The sequence below is a fragment of the Centruroides vittatus genome, unplaced genomic scaffold, assembly GCF_030686945.1.
Source record: "Centruroides vittatus isolate TY-2023 unplaced genomic scaffold, ASM3068694v2 contig_459, whole genome shotgun sequence".
In the NCBI taxonomy this organism is placed as follows: Eukaryota; Metazoa; Arthropoda; class Arachnida; order Scorpiones; family Buthidae; genus Centruroides; species Centruroides vittatus.
In genome coordinates, this window is record NW_027122255.1 from 144,296 (window position 1) to 160,991 (window position 16,696).

The 16,696-nt window shown below is 33.3% G+C and overlaps 1 protein-coding gene across 1 annotated transcript; it reads left to right on the plus strand.

The window, feature by feature from the left end:
- Positions 1 to 15,142: 15,142 nt before the first annotated feature.
- Positions 15,143 to 16,393, plus strand: LOC136977476 (tigger transposable element-derived protein 1-like). Its single transcript, XM_067272972.1, has one exon. It carries the CDS (start codon positions 15,143 to 15,145, stop codon positions 16,391 to 16,393), a length of 1,251 nt encoding a protein of 416 aa, XP_067129073.1.
- Positions 16,394 to 16,696: the final 303 nt, after the last annotated feature.

Consider the following 16,696-nt stretch of genomic DNA (forward strand, 5'->3'; position numbering starts at 1 on the left):
TCCGGCTTCTTCTAACTCGTCTTTTTGTACACTTTCCAATAGTCTGAAAATATTATACTGCCTTCTTTCACGTTATTTCGTATTGCATCAATCGATGTTTTAACTGAACGGTTTCCCACGTTGACTAAAAAACACTCTTTCGACTCACGGCAAATTCCACCGAATACCCACCGCTGCCGAAGAACACGTCCGACATTTTGTTTTCTACGTGTAAATCGACTTTCGTACACCTAATTTTACAATGATTAAAGATATTAAGGAATTGGTACAAACATAACGCATATAATCATTCCAATCAACAATCGTGCTGGGATTATTTCCTAACTCAACATGTACGATTCCAGTTTCTAGGAAAACACGAAACCCAATTTCTTCGTCCATATTCTACAATTCGGTTAATGTTACCTACGGTTCCAAGATGGCGGCTCGTCTGATTCCAGCAAGGAAACAGTGGGGACGCACGTTCTAACTTAACCTAACCTATTCTAATAATTTTGTTGGTAATAATTATGGTAATTTATTAGAGTAGGTTAGGTTAGGTTAGGTTAGAACATGCATCTCCACTGTTTTCCTTCTTCTATTTGCTGGAATCAGAGACGAGCCGCCATTTTGGAGCCATAGGTAACATTAACCTAAAATTCATTTTAAATCGAATAACAACAAACTGATGAAAAGGAACAATTATGGAGAACTTCGAAAAAACATTATAGTAACTAACTTTGAGGTTCTGCACTGTACTGTACATCATTCCTACCAAGAAAAGTAATTTACTTAATCACATGATGTTGTACTATGCAAAGTAGGTTGAAAATAAATTTTAAAATGTAATTTTACCTTTTAATATTATCCTAATATCAACTTTATCACCAATAACATAAAATAACAAGTTGTACGTAAAATATACAACTAGAAGTTGAAATTTAACTTTTCACAATTATACAAACATGAAAATATGCTAATCGTTTTCGATATCAAACGTGTATTAACAATCATTGTTAAATTCATAATCGACTTCTATAACTTTTATACAAACTTAAAGGAAAGAGTAAGTTTGCATTCAAATAATCTTTACATACGATTAAATCTAAAATACAGCAAATATTAAGATGTAAACGAGAATCGGATTTCATCGATTAACTGGTGTCCCGTTAACCGAAGAATATCAAAAAATCTTTACATTCTTTTAAAAGAACGTAAATGCCAACCTCATATCTAACAAAAGAGTAATGTGGCAAAGAATTCAGGTTCTTGATGCAGAATAACTTTATAAAGATATTAATCTAAAAAATTCCAGCAAAGAGTTGCGTAACTTTCCCGGCCGTTAAAAAATAACTTTTACAGTATATTTTTAATTATAATAAATAAAATTGTGTATGGCGCCATCTGTTATGAGATTTTTTATAAAAATTTTTTAATATTTTTAATTATAAAATTACAAAATCTTCATTAAACTTGACAAGATTCCATTACTTTCCGTGTAAAAACTGTCAGATTGATTATTTTGCCTCATCAATATGAAGTGTAATATTAAAATAGAAAAACTCAGAATCTTATATAAATAAGTTGAAAGAATAAATTAAAAGGCACCAACATTTGAAAAAACTGAATGCTATTAAGCATTTATACAGATGATTCAAATCGTACAAAACTCAGACCACTTAATGCACATGACATTAGAATAGGTTTATCATATAAAAAATATGAATAGAGGACAAATTGTTTTAAAAAGCCGTACTTGAATAGATGAAGAACATTTTTCAAAAGCCAAAATGGAGGACATTCTGGAGGACGCATTTTTCTTTTGGATACCATAATACTACATCAGAGACATTTAGTTAAATTGGTTTACGTATACATTATATTTTGTGACTTATAAATGACTATGTAATAAGGTAATTGTATTTATGTTATGTAGACTTTTCATCATCCTGGTGTAGGCTATATCTACATAAAGATTATAGTTCGAGCCATAAATTATAATAAAATTTCCTACATAATAAAAATGAGACATCAAAAATATATGTTCACACGTTAATCATTCTTAATACAGATTTCGAATTAATAAATATTATTTTACAATTAAAAATATTATTTTACATTCTATTTATTTATTTTTCATCCGTTAATTTGAAAATTAAAATATTCGGTAAATTAAATTAAAAATTACAAAAAGCCGATCTTTCCAACTTTTAAGACATTTGATTCAAATTTTGATAAATGATTCATACGTTTTCATCTATGCGACTTTTTGGAATCTCATTGACATATTCTCCTGCTATTTCTGTATTAGAAAATCTGAAACTATCGAATAATTTTTATTTAGTTATATTAAATAAGATTATTTTACGTTCTCTGAGAATTGCACAGTGGCGTGCCGTCATTGGAAGCGATGGAAGCGCCGCTTCCATCTTCCAATGACCTTCCCTTGTATTTTATAAAATATAAATTTTTATATTTTAACGTACTTTGAATTAATTGAAATTAATATTTTATTATAACTGCATTATGTATCTTTTACAAATTTCTATACTACACGTGAAAAAAAACGATAAGATTGCTATTGTATATTCGAATAATTCGGTGGCGGAAGGAATGTCGAAACCGGGCCAGTCTCCAATCAGCCAGATTATATAGGCATTAGCACATGCGGTTAACAGTGCACCAACCTCACCCGTTTTTTTTTTTTTTTTTTTTTTAAACTCTTTCCGCCCTGTGGGCACTAAGAGGGCCTCTTTTAGAAGGCCCATTATGGGTTCGGCCAGACCCACAATGGGGCGACCGGGTGGTGAGGGACGGGGCCCGACATATCCGAACGGACCACCCCCCGAAAAATTCCTGGGAATTATTCGACCCGTTCGGATCGATCCCGGGTCCCCCAGAGCGGTAGGCTGCCACCTTGACCGCTCGGCCATCCGGCCTACAACCTCACCCGGTTTAGCTAGTAGAAGCAACACACGCATAAAGCGTCCAATTTTATATCCTGGACCGGTTGTGGGCTGTTAGCCACCTGCCTGCTAGATATTCGGCCGCCCTCGCCTGATTATGTGAATCATGAATAGACTAGATCAACAGCGGGCAATCCCCGGCCCGCGGCCAGCTACGGCCCGCGAAAAGTTTCTATCCGGCCCGCGAGATCTTTAATAGATTATTAAATTGAAAAAATAACTGATTAATAGGTATTTTTCCAATTCTTTGTAATTTTCGAAAACGATAAAAGAAATAAATGTAGTAATTAACTTTTTATTTATTTATTTCATATTTGCAGACTAAAAAAAATTACAAGTCAGGTTTTTTTTCAAATAAACAGGTTTTTTTTTCAAATCAGAGTCCCGGCACTTAACTTTACGCCATAACGGGAGCGTCTCGATATATCATCATACGAAACGACTAAATATTTTTTTTTTTTTTTTTTTTTGTAATTTTGTCAAATTTAATTTTTTTTATTTTTATTTTTTAAGAATATTATCTATTTGTTTAGTTAAATACAAAACTTAGGTTTCAAATTAAAAATTGTGGGAAAGGACACAGATAAATATAATAAAAATGTGATTATGTTTTTATTTAAAACTAAGCATCGAGTGCCATGACGTCGCCAAAGGCTTCAACGCAGAATCCGAATATTTTTTATAGTTATCCGCCATAATTATTTTTTTTCGCGTACCCGAGGATACGCGGATCCCTAGATGGGGACCACTGCTTTAGGAGAACGGCGCTATTTAGAAGAAGGGTATATCAATTGTATCCTTGTCGTTCAGAGATATTGAAAAAAAGGTTTATGTTCTTAGAGCTATGAAAATACATAATTTCTTCTCGTTTGTGATTATTTCTCTCGAAAAAGTTTTTTTTTTTTTGTTTTTGAAATTGTTGGAAAAAATTTGTTGATTTGTGAGTGTTAAAAAATTTTAAATGTAGTTCATGTCCTTGTGAAGGTATAAAACGGAATTTCTAAAATTAATTAAGTTCTGCGGACAACAGATATTTTAATTGTTGACGCGCGCCAACAATCTTTCTTTTTCGATTATTTCGAAGCGCTTTCATTTGTTGTTGAGCTTTCTTGCGAGTTTTCAGGAAAATGAGTGAAAAAAAGAATTGTTTTTGGAAGTGGATTGGAAGGATCTTCGGACGAAGACCTCCGAGTGAAGAGAAGGTTGAAGAGAGAGAGAAAAAGGCAGAAGTCTGTGGACTTCCGTCAGAATCTTCGGAAAATCCGAAGGTTCCAGAAGATGGAGGACTTTCGTCGGAGCCCTCGGAGTGTCAGAAGGATCCAGGCGTCAGTGGGCCTTCTTCAGAGTCTTCTTCAGAGTCTTGGGAGTCTTTCGAACCTACAGAGCCGGAGAATCCCGAGATTTATTGGGACAAAGCCAAGCTAGCAAGACTCAAACAGGCTTTCGTGGAGTACGAAAAGGAGCTGGAAATCAAAGCCAATTTCCAGGACGCAATGTCCAGAAGTCCGTCAGAAAATAAAGAGAAGTCCAAAATAATCTGGAACTTCACTTGCTGTTGTTTCGGCAGAGGCGAGAAATCCAAAGCCGATGTTCATTCAAACAACTTCCAACAATATTGCAACCAGGGATACGATAACCAATATTTAGGTAAGTGCACATTTTGGCAGATTCTCTTCATTCGATTCTTTCTTTGACGAAATATTTAATCTTGGATTTAATTTTGCAGACATTACGGAGTAATTTGAAAAGAAAATTGGCACATGTTTTGAGAGAAAGAGATCCTCTGGCACAGTACCTCCTTAAAGCAGACGCCGGTCAAGTGGAAAGAATTTTATCGATTTGTGACAGACTCCCGGATTGGACATTTAACCCGGATTTGACAGTAACACCCGGATTTGACAAATAACCTGAATGTGACAGTTTACCTCCGATATATGACGTTGAAATCCCGGATGTGACGGAAGGACGAAACGTAAATGGATATTCTAATATAACAGCAATCACTTCTGATATTTGTTGTTTAAAGACGAATTGATAGATAGTTCTGTCTCTGTTCTGCAATTTTACATTAGCCAACGAATCAATTTTGATAATGCTTCAAGTAGATTGTAAAGTCATAAATTTCAAAATTCGTACATAACCGTATTTATAAATGAATATACAGTATAATAAAAAATAAATTCTGTATTTCTGCATTCTATGTAATTTTTAATCTAAATTTAAAGTATCCGGAAGGAAATTATTAATCGTCATTGTGGAATTTGCAATTTTGAATAATTTTGTTTTCTGTTTTTCATATTCCGACATAAAAATTTCATTTAATAGCAATGAAATGATGAATGGATAGACCAAATTCGTGTTAATTTGTTGTGAACAGATTTTAAGTAGAGTTTATATAAAATTTTCTACAGGTTATAATAATTTTATTCTTGAATTACTTGTAAATACAATTTTTAAATCTATAAACAATTTCAATCTATTATGTTTGAATTTCGTATATTTCATATCGATTAGTTTGTTTGTATACGGCAACACGACACATAGGCGATTCGCCTAGGAAGATGCCTTCTGGGAGGACTTTCTATGGGAGACTGCCCATAAGTGTTACAAACGGGGAATTCCTCATGGGCTGGCCACGTGGAGATTTCCTAATTTTGGCGCGTCGTGAATCCATGACCAACGCATTTGGAAACGTTATTTCATATTGTATAACTAATTTTCGGCTTTAACGGACATCTCGTCCGAATTATTCCGTTAAACCGAGGTTTTACTATATTATGATTATGAAAATAACAGGTTACTTTACAAAAAATCCAGCAAAGAGTTGTGTTGCTTTCCCGGGAAAAAAGTTAAAATTGTGTGTAGTGCCATCTGTCAAGAGATTCTATTTTAAAAATTTTTAGATTATTAATATAAAATGGCAAAAAGCTTATTTTCAGGGCAGAGATGAATTTTATGAAAAAAAAAATTGTAAATGCTAATAACGAGTAAATTCTTCATTAAGCCCGATCCCATTCCAGACGTGACACACGACCCTCTCTATTTCCCCAATCCTCTAAGTACCAAAATTTAACAGCATTAATGATCCTAATACACAATTATCCATACAAAATTTCAATAATTTTCGACAAAAGACACAAGAATTATTAGACTTCAAACTGGGTGAACAAATCTCTGCAACCCACCGTAGACACGCACACACCAACACCCATACACAGTAAGAAAAAATCGTTTCCCCTCAACGTTTTAAGGTTCCCTTGAATCTATAAATGAAAAAATCTTGGAAAGGTTTTTTTTGACCAATAGCCACACTTTTTCTCAATTATATATAACAGACGGGAAAAGTAAAATACTGATAAATCGATTTTAATATTCGTGATATGATTCTAATAATCGACTAAAATGCAAAGGATTTTACTGTATTGAGTCTTTGCTGTTGATTGCAACAACTAGCAATCACAATAAAACAGTGCTTATTTTATGTAATATAAACAATGATATAATACATGTATACAGTAATATCTCGACTTACGCGAACCCGGAGTTACGCGATTTCCAAATCTCGACGATTCGTCTTTTGTTTGAGCACCACGCAACTCTTGATTACTCACTCCCTCCACACTATTGTTCAGCTTACATGTTTGGACATGTCGCGCGGAATCGACGCATAGCTACAGTTTATTTCTGTGTTTGTTATATCTACGGAGACTTGAGAGATTCTACTATGTCATCCAAACGAAGTAGAACTGATTCTTCTGCATCAAACAAGAAAAGAAAAACTTTATCTTTGGAATGTAAAGTTAACATTATTGAAGACGTCGATACAAAAATGAAAATTTATGAATTGGCAAAGAAGTTTGATCTACCGGAATCGACGGTCAGAACAATTACAAAAGGTAAAGAAAAAATTCTCGAAGCTGTGAAAACTTGACAGAACGCCTCAGTTCAATTGAAAAGGGGTTACAAATTTTAGAAAATATAGACTCCAACGAAGAGCGCATTTCTTCTACAAAACGAGAAATAAAAAAATTATTAGCATGTTACGAGGAAATTTTGTGGGAGAAAAAAAAATCTTTGAGCCGTCAGACGAATTTGTTAGATTTTATGAAGCCTTCTACATCAAAATAACTTCGACTTACGATTTTAAAATCATAGATCCCTCTATCATGATACTATGGGCGCCGCCATCTTTCTTTCTTTCACCGTCACGCGTTCCTAAATGGCTACAAACAGCAGCGCACTTCCATAGTAGCGGAGATGCAAAGCGCTTTACAGAGCACCAACCTCACACGGATTAGCTGGTGGAAGTTACACACGTATAACGCTTCCAAGTAGCCAGATTATAGGCATTTGCGCATGCGCTTTACAGAGCACCAACCTCACCCCGGTTTAGCTGGTGGAAGCTACACACGTATAACGCTTCCAATGTTTGTATCCAGGGGACCTATTCTGAGTTGTATCGTTAAACCAACGAATATGATAAAAATCAATTTCTATCGGAACCACGTGATTGGCATTTAATCAACTGTGAAAATGTTATTCTGAGTCGTACAGCACGTTTTGTTTTCGGTTCCTATAGCCACGTGCGATGACTAAGCTTTTCTTATCGATCACTCTCGAGGTGCCGTTTTAGGAGCGTAACGAAAGTAAAAAGAACATGGCGACTTTAGATGTAAGGATGATATTACTTCACGAGCAATTGGAGATAGAGAAAATTAGCATTGGACATCATGAATCTTGGTTTTTCGTCTTCGAGATAATGCTTTTCGGCTGAATGATACAAGCTTTAAAGAACTTTGTCGTTTTTCGAAGCCATTACTTTTACATTTATGCAATGAATTACGAAAAAAGCTAGAGCTAGGGCCGAATTTACAAGTAAGCTATGTAAGCTATAGCTTAAGACCTCGAGTTTCAAAGGAGCTCAAAAATTTGTACAAAAAAAAAATTGAAGTCAAATTTTGTAATTTGTTTTTTACAAACCAACAAAATATACGTTACTTTTTATTTTGTGTAGTATTTAATTATATTAATAACCAGTATTGTTTATATTATATTTCTAGTGATCCCATCTTTTTAATATAAAATTTATTTGATTTTTATAGGTAGATTTTCTTAACTTTTAGCAGCTTTTTTGTCATCGAAAAGTGACAAAAACGAAATTTTTAGTGTTTTCCTTTTTGAATTGTACGGTATCTTATTTTCTAATACGTTGCAAATACTTTTAAACAATGAAACATTTATGATTAAAATTAATTATCTTTTTTGTGTGATCGACTTCTAAAATTGTAAAGGGTTGATAAGGGGCCTCACACGGTTTCGAGAGCCTCGAAATACATAAATCCGACCCTGACTAGAACCGAAGTGTTTTAATTAATATCTCGAACTGACAAGTTGTAGTTCGCTGGCTGTGTTATTCCTTCTTTGATGATATTTTAACAAATTCTTAGGCTACAGAATACTAAAAACTTTGAAAACGGCGGGTTGCAGTCACGCGGCAAAAATACAATGTTAACTAAACTGTGATTGGTTAAAGCGTAATAGCTATTGATAGCATGGAACCCAGACGCATTTCGACCGACTGCCTGTAGCGAAACTCACTTAACGTGAGCATAGAATAGCGATTTGTCTAAGGTTTGTTAACTGCCTTTCGCTACGGGGACTTATCGAATGTCCCGTGTATCGCTCTCGTTGAGTTATTGGAAGAGCTCAAAATAGGTCCCCTGGAGACCTATTCTGAGCAGTGGCGTAGCGTGGGTGTCAGCCGCCCGGGGCGGAGGAAAATTTCGCCGCCCTTTTATTTAGGTATTTTTACAAGATATTATTGTGAAATTTTGCCGCCCCCTATAAGTGCCGCCCGGGGTGGGGAACCCCTGCCGCCTCCACTACGCTACGCCACTAATTCTGAGCTCTTCCGATATAACTACGTAACTTATATTTGAAACAAAATTTCATAGGTATTTTTGTAATTTTCTATAATGCACACGATTTTCCACGAATTCACCACTCACACTGACATTTTCTCGCAAATTTATTACTATCTTCCAATTACGATCTCTTTATGCTTTCTATCGGACAATATGTGTACCACGATGTGTGTTGCAGGATGACATTCCGTCGCACTACTATTTCGAAACCTTTTTCACCTATTTCGGTACTTAGTCACAGTGTTGATTTGCACCGTAAACGGGCGCAAATCAACACTGTGACTAAGTACCGAAATAGTAGTGTGACCGAGGAAATAGTAGTGTGAACTTTACCCGTATTTCCCGAAAACTTTCGAACTCCGAACAGTCCGACGCCAACAATTTTTTCTTTTTTTTTTTTTTTTTTTTTGTTTTCGGTGATTTCGTAACTTTCTGAAACAAAATTACGCTTTTATCGCCTTTGACCGGTGCATTCCCTACAACTTTTTAACAGAAGGGACGTAAAATTATCGTTACGCTATTCCTTACGACGTTACGAACTGTAAACATAATTAAAATGTCGTGCACAGATAATCCCTAGTATCTGAATTATACGAAATTAAAAGCTTATTAAATATTTGTAGTAATGACTTAAATGGTTTATCTTAGAAATTTCGACATAATAAGTGACGCGCTTGATGCGAGGTAATACTCAACTAACAATACTTTACAATTGTTCTTTTTCATATTGTTTGTATTTAATTTTTATTGTTGTTTCTTTTCAGAAGGTTTTCAACTGAATTCTGTTTCGGCAAGTCTCATCGAAGTAAGTAATCCTTTGTTTTTATTTATATAATTAATATTGAGTATAAATTCTAATAGAGCATCGACCCGAAACATATTTGTCTTCAAGTTGAGATATTTATACAAATTATTGCTGAATTAAATTAGCGAGATTGATTTATATACAGATTTTGGTTATATTCCAGCTTATTTTCGTTCAAATTAAGATAATAACTCTCAAATTATTAAAATGAAGGTGCGGTAAATGTGCAATAGTTTAGACAGGAATCAGTTGAATAAATAATCTTAGTTCTCTTAATATATTTTATGTACATTATCATTTTTTACGCAAAATACAAAAATTTTTACAAAAATATTACTTTCAGGTTAACGACTTTCAAATTAAAATTTAACTTGAACAATTTTCTTCCCGACGCCAGACAGTAAAATCACGATAAGTAGCATGATTTTTACACCTTCTTTTAATTTAATATTATAATATTTAATTCAATGATTTCAATAAGTAATAACCGGGTTCTTTCTAATTCTAATTGATATATAAGCTGGAATTTTAGTAATCTTTAATACTCTAATTTCATATAACATTCACTCGATATACTTTTTAACAACTATATTAATACATAACATATATCTTAAATATTTGGCGCTATGATTACATGAAACATTTGACCGATACACAAGCTTATTTCTCTTTTAAAAATATTCTCATAATAGGTAGATAACACGTATCTTAAATATTTGGCGCTATGATTACATGAAACATTTGACCGATACACAAGCTTATTTCTCTTTTAAAAATATTCTCATAATAGGTAGATAACACGTATCTTAAATATTTGGCGCTATGATTACATGAAACATTTGACCGATACACAAGCTTATTTCTCTTTTAAAAATATTCTCATAATAGGTAGATAACACGTATCTTAAATATTTGGCGCTATGATTACATGAAACATTTGACCGATACACAAGCTTATTTCTCTTTTAAAAATATTCTCATAATAGGTAGATAACACGTATCTTAAATATTTGGCGCTATGATTACATGAAACATTTGACCGATACACAAGCTTATTTCTCTTTTAAAAATATTCTCATAATAGGTAGATAACACGTATCTTAAATATTTGGCGCTATGATTACATGAAACATTTGACCGATACACAAGCTTATTTCTCTTTTAAAAATATTCTCATAATAGGTAGATAACACGTATCTTAAATATTTGGCGCTATGATTACATGAAACATTTGACCGATACACAAGCTTATTTCTCTTTTAAAAATATTCTCATAATAGGTAGATAACACGTATCTTAAATATTTGGCGCTATGATTACATGAAACATTTGACCGATACACAAGCTTATTTCTCTTTTAAAAATATTCTCATAATAGATAGATAACACGTATCTTAAATATTTGGCGCTATGATTACATGAAACATTTGACCGATACACAAGCTTATTTCTCTTTTAAAAATATTCTCATAATAGGTAGATAACACGTATCTTAAATATTTGGCGCTATGATTACATGAAACATTTGACCGATACACAAGCTTATTTCTCTTTTAAAAATATTCTCATAATAGGTAGATAACACGTATCTTAAATATTTGGCGCTATGATTACATGAAACATTTGACCGATACACAAGCTTATTTCTCTTTTAAAAATATTCTCATAATAGGTAGATAACACGTATCTTAAATATTTGGCGCTATGATTACATGAAACATTTGACCGATACACAAGCTTATTTCTCTTTTAAAAATATTCTCATAATAGGTAGATAACACGTATCTTAAATATTTGGCGCTATGATTACATGAAACATTTGACCGATACACAAGCTTATTTCTCTTTTAAAAATATTCTCATAATAGGTAGATAACACGTATCTTAAATATTTGGCGCTATGATTACATGAAACATTTGACCGATACACAAGCTTATTTCTCTTTTAAAAATATTCTCATAATAGGTAGATAACACGTATCTTAAATATTTGGCGCTATGATTACATGAAACATTTGACCGATACACAAGCTTATTTCTCTTTTAAAAATATTCTCATAATAGGTAGATAACACGTATCTTAAATATTTGGCGCTATGATTACATGAAACATTTGACCGATACACAAGCTTATTTCTCTTTTAAAAATATTCTCATAATAGGTAGATAACACGTATCTTAAATATTTGGCGCTATGATTACATGAAACATTTGACCGATACACAAGCTTATTTCTCTTTTAAAAATATTCTCATAATAGGTAGATAACACGTATCTTAAATATTTGGCGCTATGATTACATGAAACATTTGACCGATACACAAGCTTATTTCTCTTTTAAAAATATTCTCATAATAGGTAGATAACACGTATCTTAAATATTTGGCGCTATGATTACATGAAACATTTGACCGATACACAAGCTTATTTCTCTTTTAAAAATATTCTCATAATAGGTAGATAACACGTATCTTAAATATTTGGCGCTATGATTACATGAAACATTTGACCGATACACAAGCTTATTTCTCTTTTAAAAATATTCTCATAATAGGTAGATAACACGTATCTTAAATATTTGGCGCTATGATTACATGAAACATTTGACCGATACACAAGCTTATTTCTCTTTTAAAAATATTCTCATAATAGGTAGATAACACGTATCTTAAATATTTGGCGCTATGATTACATGAAACATTTGACCGATACACAAGCTTATTTCTCTTTTAAAAATATTCTCATAATAGGTAGATAACACGTATCTTAAATATTTGGCGCTATGATTACATGAAACATTTGACCGATACACAAGCTTATTTCTCTTTAAAAATATTCTCACAATAGATAGATAACACGTGTCTTAAATATTTGGCGCTATGATTACATGAAACATTCAATCGATACACAATAAATATCGTAATATTTTTCGTTCTAATTTATTTTTCTGTATAAAAACAGTTTAACTACACAAAAATTGGTAGCAAAGGGGTTTTAAGGAACAGCATCTTTGTTACAATATAATAACTTTTTAGTATATGTTTTATATGCAATTTTTATAATTTTTAGTTATTTATATTTTGAATATTTTGAATTTACATCCTTTAATAGGAAAGTTTGATGAAAATGACATAAAAATTAAATTTTCGTAGTTTATTTTAGTTTGCCGAATGAATCGAATAGCAACGAATATCCAGTTTTATTCCTCGATTGTTATTCTGTCGAGCAATCGGGGTCAGTTTCTGGAAATCAAAAAACTACCACAAAATGGGTGTCGCCTTGACGTGGCTTTGTGGCTTAATGTGTGAAAATTTTATCGAAGTTCTAAAGATAATTTTTTCCACAGACTAAGAACACCCAACAGAAATTTGAAATGTTTTTAAGTACAATTTTTTTCAAGCAGTTTTTTGTCAATTACGCTAAAACACAAAGCAATAAATGTGTTGAATCTATTGCTTTATTCAGGTAAAAACAGAAACATAAAATGTATTGTATTAAATTGAGCATCAAACACAAGACCGTGTTATTTATTAAACACTTGGCACTTTTCCACTTCTATTAGTTTGACTGCTAATTAGCAGTGCAACTAATAGAAGTGGAAAAGTGCCAAGTGTTTAATAAATAACACGGTCTTGTGTTTGATGCTCAACATATAAGAAAACACGGTTTCAAGAATACCTAAAATGTATTGTATTAATTTGAGAAAGATCATGGTGGTATGATTAAGTAAAAATTTTCCATTAAGTGGTGAGTAACCAAGGCTGCTCAGAATGCTGATGTCAAATTTACAACAACCCCGTCGCGTTCTTTGATATATACTAGTTACGTGACAAAAGAGGCATTTGACATTGACCGGTATTGGCACCCTCGGGATTTGGCACGCACACACCTACCTGGACCGTCTCCGATTCCATTCATTAGCCACTCGTAGGGAGCTATTTCACTAAGTGGATTGTTTTAAGATTTAAAAAGTAAAGAATATTTTGTTATTTTTATGTACGTTTCTTCACAAAGTTATATTTAATTATAAGTTTCTTTAAAAGTATATTCATACAATTGAAGAATTTTTTTTTACTAAGCATGTATATTCATCACACATTTTGTTTTACTAAGTATAATTTTAATTTTAGCCCTTATATCGTGGCTAGTGATTAAAAAATTTATTTTAAAAAAGTTTTGGCTCGAGACCATATAATGAAAAAAAAAACATTATTAAAAAGAAAGACCAATGCCTAAATTGAATGCAAATAGGTCAACAAAAAAATTTCGACATTTTGACGATGAAATTTATGACGAATGACGATTCTTTCGTAAAATTGAAGCAATTTGGAAATCAAAATAGAATAGAATTTAACATTGGTAGACAATATTAAATAAATATTGAAAATTATAACAAGATAATTACGTTTAATAGGTATATCTAAATTAATAGATGTCATATGTTTTTTCTCAAAGCAAGAATTTTCATTTAGAGGGCATAGGGAATTTATTGAATCTAATAAGAAAGTTCAATATAATTACCTCTGATATTTATTAAGTACATCAGATAATCTATTAAAAACACATTTAAAGAAGTATGCGGTTTTTACTGGCTTATCGAACAAACGAATACGAACGGGCCTGACGCGCAATTAATTGATTGTCCTGTAAGTCGGCTTCTAACAGAAACACGGCTTCCCTATCATCAAATGTCACGGCACGCCACTGGAATTGCACAATATTTTTTTTTTCCATTATGCATTTTTAACTGAATATTACAGTAACCAAGAGCAATAGTAGATCCAGAAATCTTTAGAGTGGTGCAGAAAAGAAACATTATGCCCTACAAAATTTCTTACTTCCTGAGATACTTAGAAAAAATCCTCAGAAGGGAGATGCAGCTGCACCCTGTGCATCCCCCTAAATCCGCCCCTAACCGAGAATGAAACATTTTAATCTTTAATTGTCAACAATTTTTTATCTCTAATTTATGCTAATAAGAATTTACGAATTTTGTAAATAGGAATATACATAGAGTAACTTATTTTCTGATGTAAGTCTATCTGGGTGGCTGTAGGAAAATGTATTGTTTTACTACTAGAAAGATCCTATTTCACTTCTCGTTGGACAAAACTCTTTTCTTTCTTTCTGAAATGGTATTAACGCTCATAGAATATAAGATTAGTTAACAAAATAACAATAAAGATAATCAAATTCTGTATAAAAATTGTTTTAAAGGAGAAAAGTCGCGATATGAGAAAGTGTTTTTATGATAAAAATCAGTATAGAAAGAGCAATCGATGAAGAGTTTCTGAAACGAATAACTAACTAGTAAAGGACAATATTCGATTTTGCAAAATAAATAAATAAAATATTAAATTGAGATGTTTATTTTGTCTATAGAAAGTCTGTTTTAATGATCTCGTAACTTAATACTAGAATACAAAACTTTAGAGATCGCAATTCAGGATAACATTTAGCAAGAAGTGATGATAACCTATTATGTAATCATAGCTTACATCAAAACGTTTTCCGAACTGATAGAAGCCAAAGGATACATCCCCCAGCAAGTCTTCAACTGTGACGAGACAGGGCTTTTCTGGAAAAGGATGCCAAATAGGACTTACATAACGGCAGAGGAGAAGATGATGCCAGGTCACAAACCCATGAAGGATAGATTAACTCTAGCACTTTGCGCCAATGCGAGTGGCGACTGCAAAATCAAGCCTCTGCTAGTATACCATTCGGAAAATCCCAGAGCCTTTAAGTCACATAAGATTTTAAAAGAAAAACTGCAAGTTATGTGGAGGGCAAATCCGAAGGCGTGGGTCACCAGGAAATTCTTTGTGGAGTGGATAAACCTGGTGTTTGGCCCTTCTGTTAAAAAATATCTACAGGAAAACAACCTACCCATGCAAGCCCTTCTTGTCCTCGACAATGCCCCTGCTCACCCACCAAATCTCGAAGATGATTTACTCGAAGAGTTCAAGTTTATAAAGGTTCCCTACCTACCACCCAACACCACTCCTATCCTGCAGCCCATGGATCAGCAGGTGATTTCTAATTTTAAAAAGTTGTACACCAAGCACATTTTTCGGCACTGCTTTGAGGTGACGGAGAACACAAACCTTACCCTTCGAGAGTTCTGGAAGGACCACTTTGACATCGTGATATGCCTAAAAATTATTGATCAGGCCTGGCTGGGTGTTACAACGAGGACCTTAACTTCTGCATGGAAGAAGCTGTGGCCTGAGGCTGTAGTTGAAAAAGCCTTCGAGGGATTGGAACCCGAAGTGTCAGTGGTAGAGGAGCTTGTTTCTCTGGGAAAATCCATGGGTCTGGAGGTGGATGAGAGAGATGTGAACGAACTCGTCGAGGAACAGTCTCAGGAGCTGACAACCAAGGAGTTACACGATCTACATTCGCAGCAGCAAACGGTGGTTCAACGAAAAATTAGTTTTGAAGAGGAGCCAGAGATGGAGGAGGTTATCTCAACAAGAGATATAAAGGAGATCTTGGCAATGTGGGAGAAAGTTGTAGAGTTCGTGGATAAAAATCACCCCGAAAAAGTTGCAACTGGTCGTGCATCGGAGTTGTTCAACGAAACTTGCCTAACTCATTTCCGCAATATCCTGAAAGAGAAAAAAAACAAACCTCCTTGGACAGTTTTTTTTAAACGATCTGCAGGTGAAAATGAGCAAAGCGTGACGAAAAAAGCGAAGACCAGTGACGAAAATTAAGCGCTTCCGTAAGCACTTCACTTTTTCTTTTATTATGTTTTTATAGAATATGTATTTGTTATTTATAAATAAATGTTTCTTCTTGTAAATTCATTTTTTCTTATTCAAAAACACTTAACAAAAACAACTGAGGTGGTGTTTTGGGAGCTGGAACGGATTAATGGCATTTCAATTAATTTCAATGGGGAAAATTGCTTTGAGATACGAGCAATTTGAGATACGAGCAAGGTTACGGAACGAATTAAACTCGTATGTCAAGGTACCACTGTATTCAGAAATAGCCTTTTTTACAGTGCAGACTAG

Bases quoted from the DNA above. Each gene is read 5' to 3' on its own strand.
- LOC136977476 (XM_067272972.1), top strand. From the start codon at position 15,143: ATGATAACCTATTATGTAATCATAGCTTACATCAAAACGTTTTCCGAA.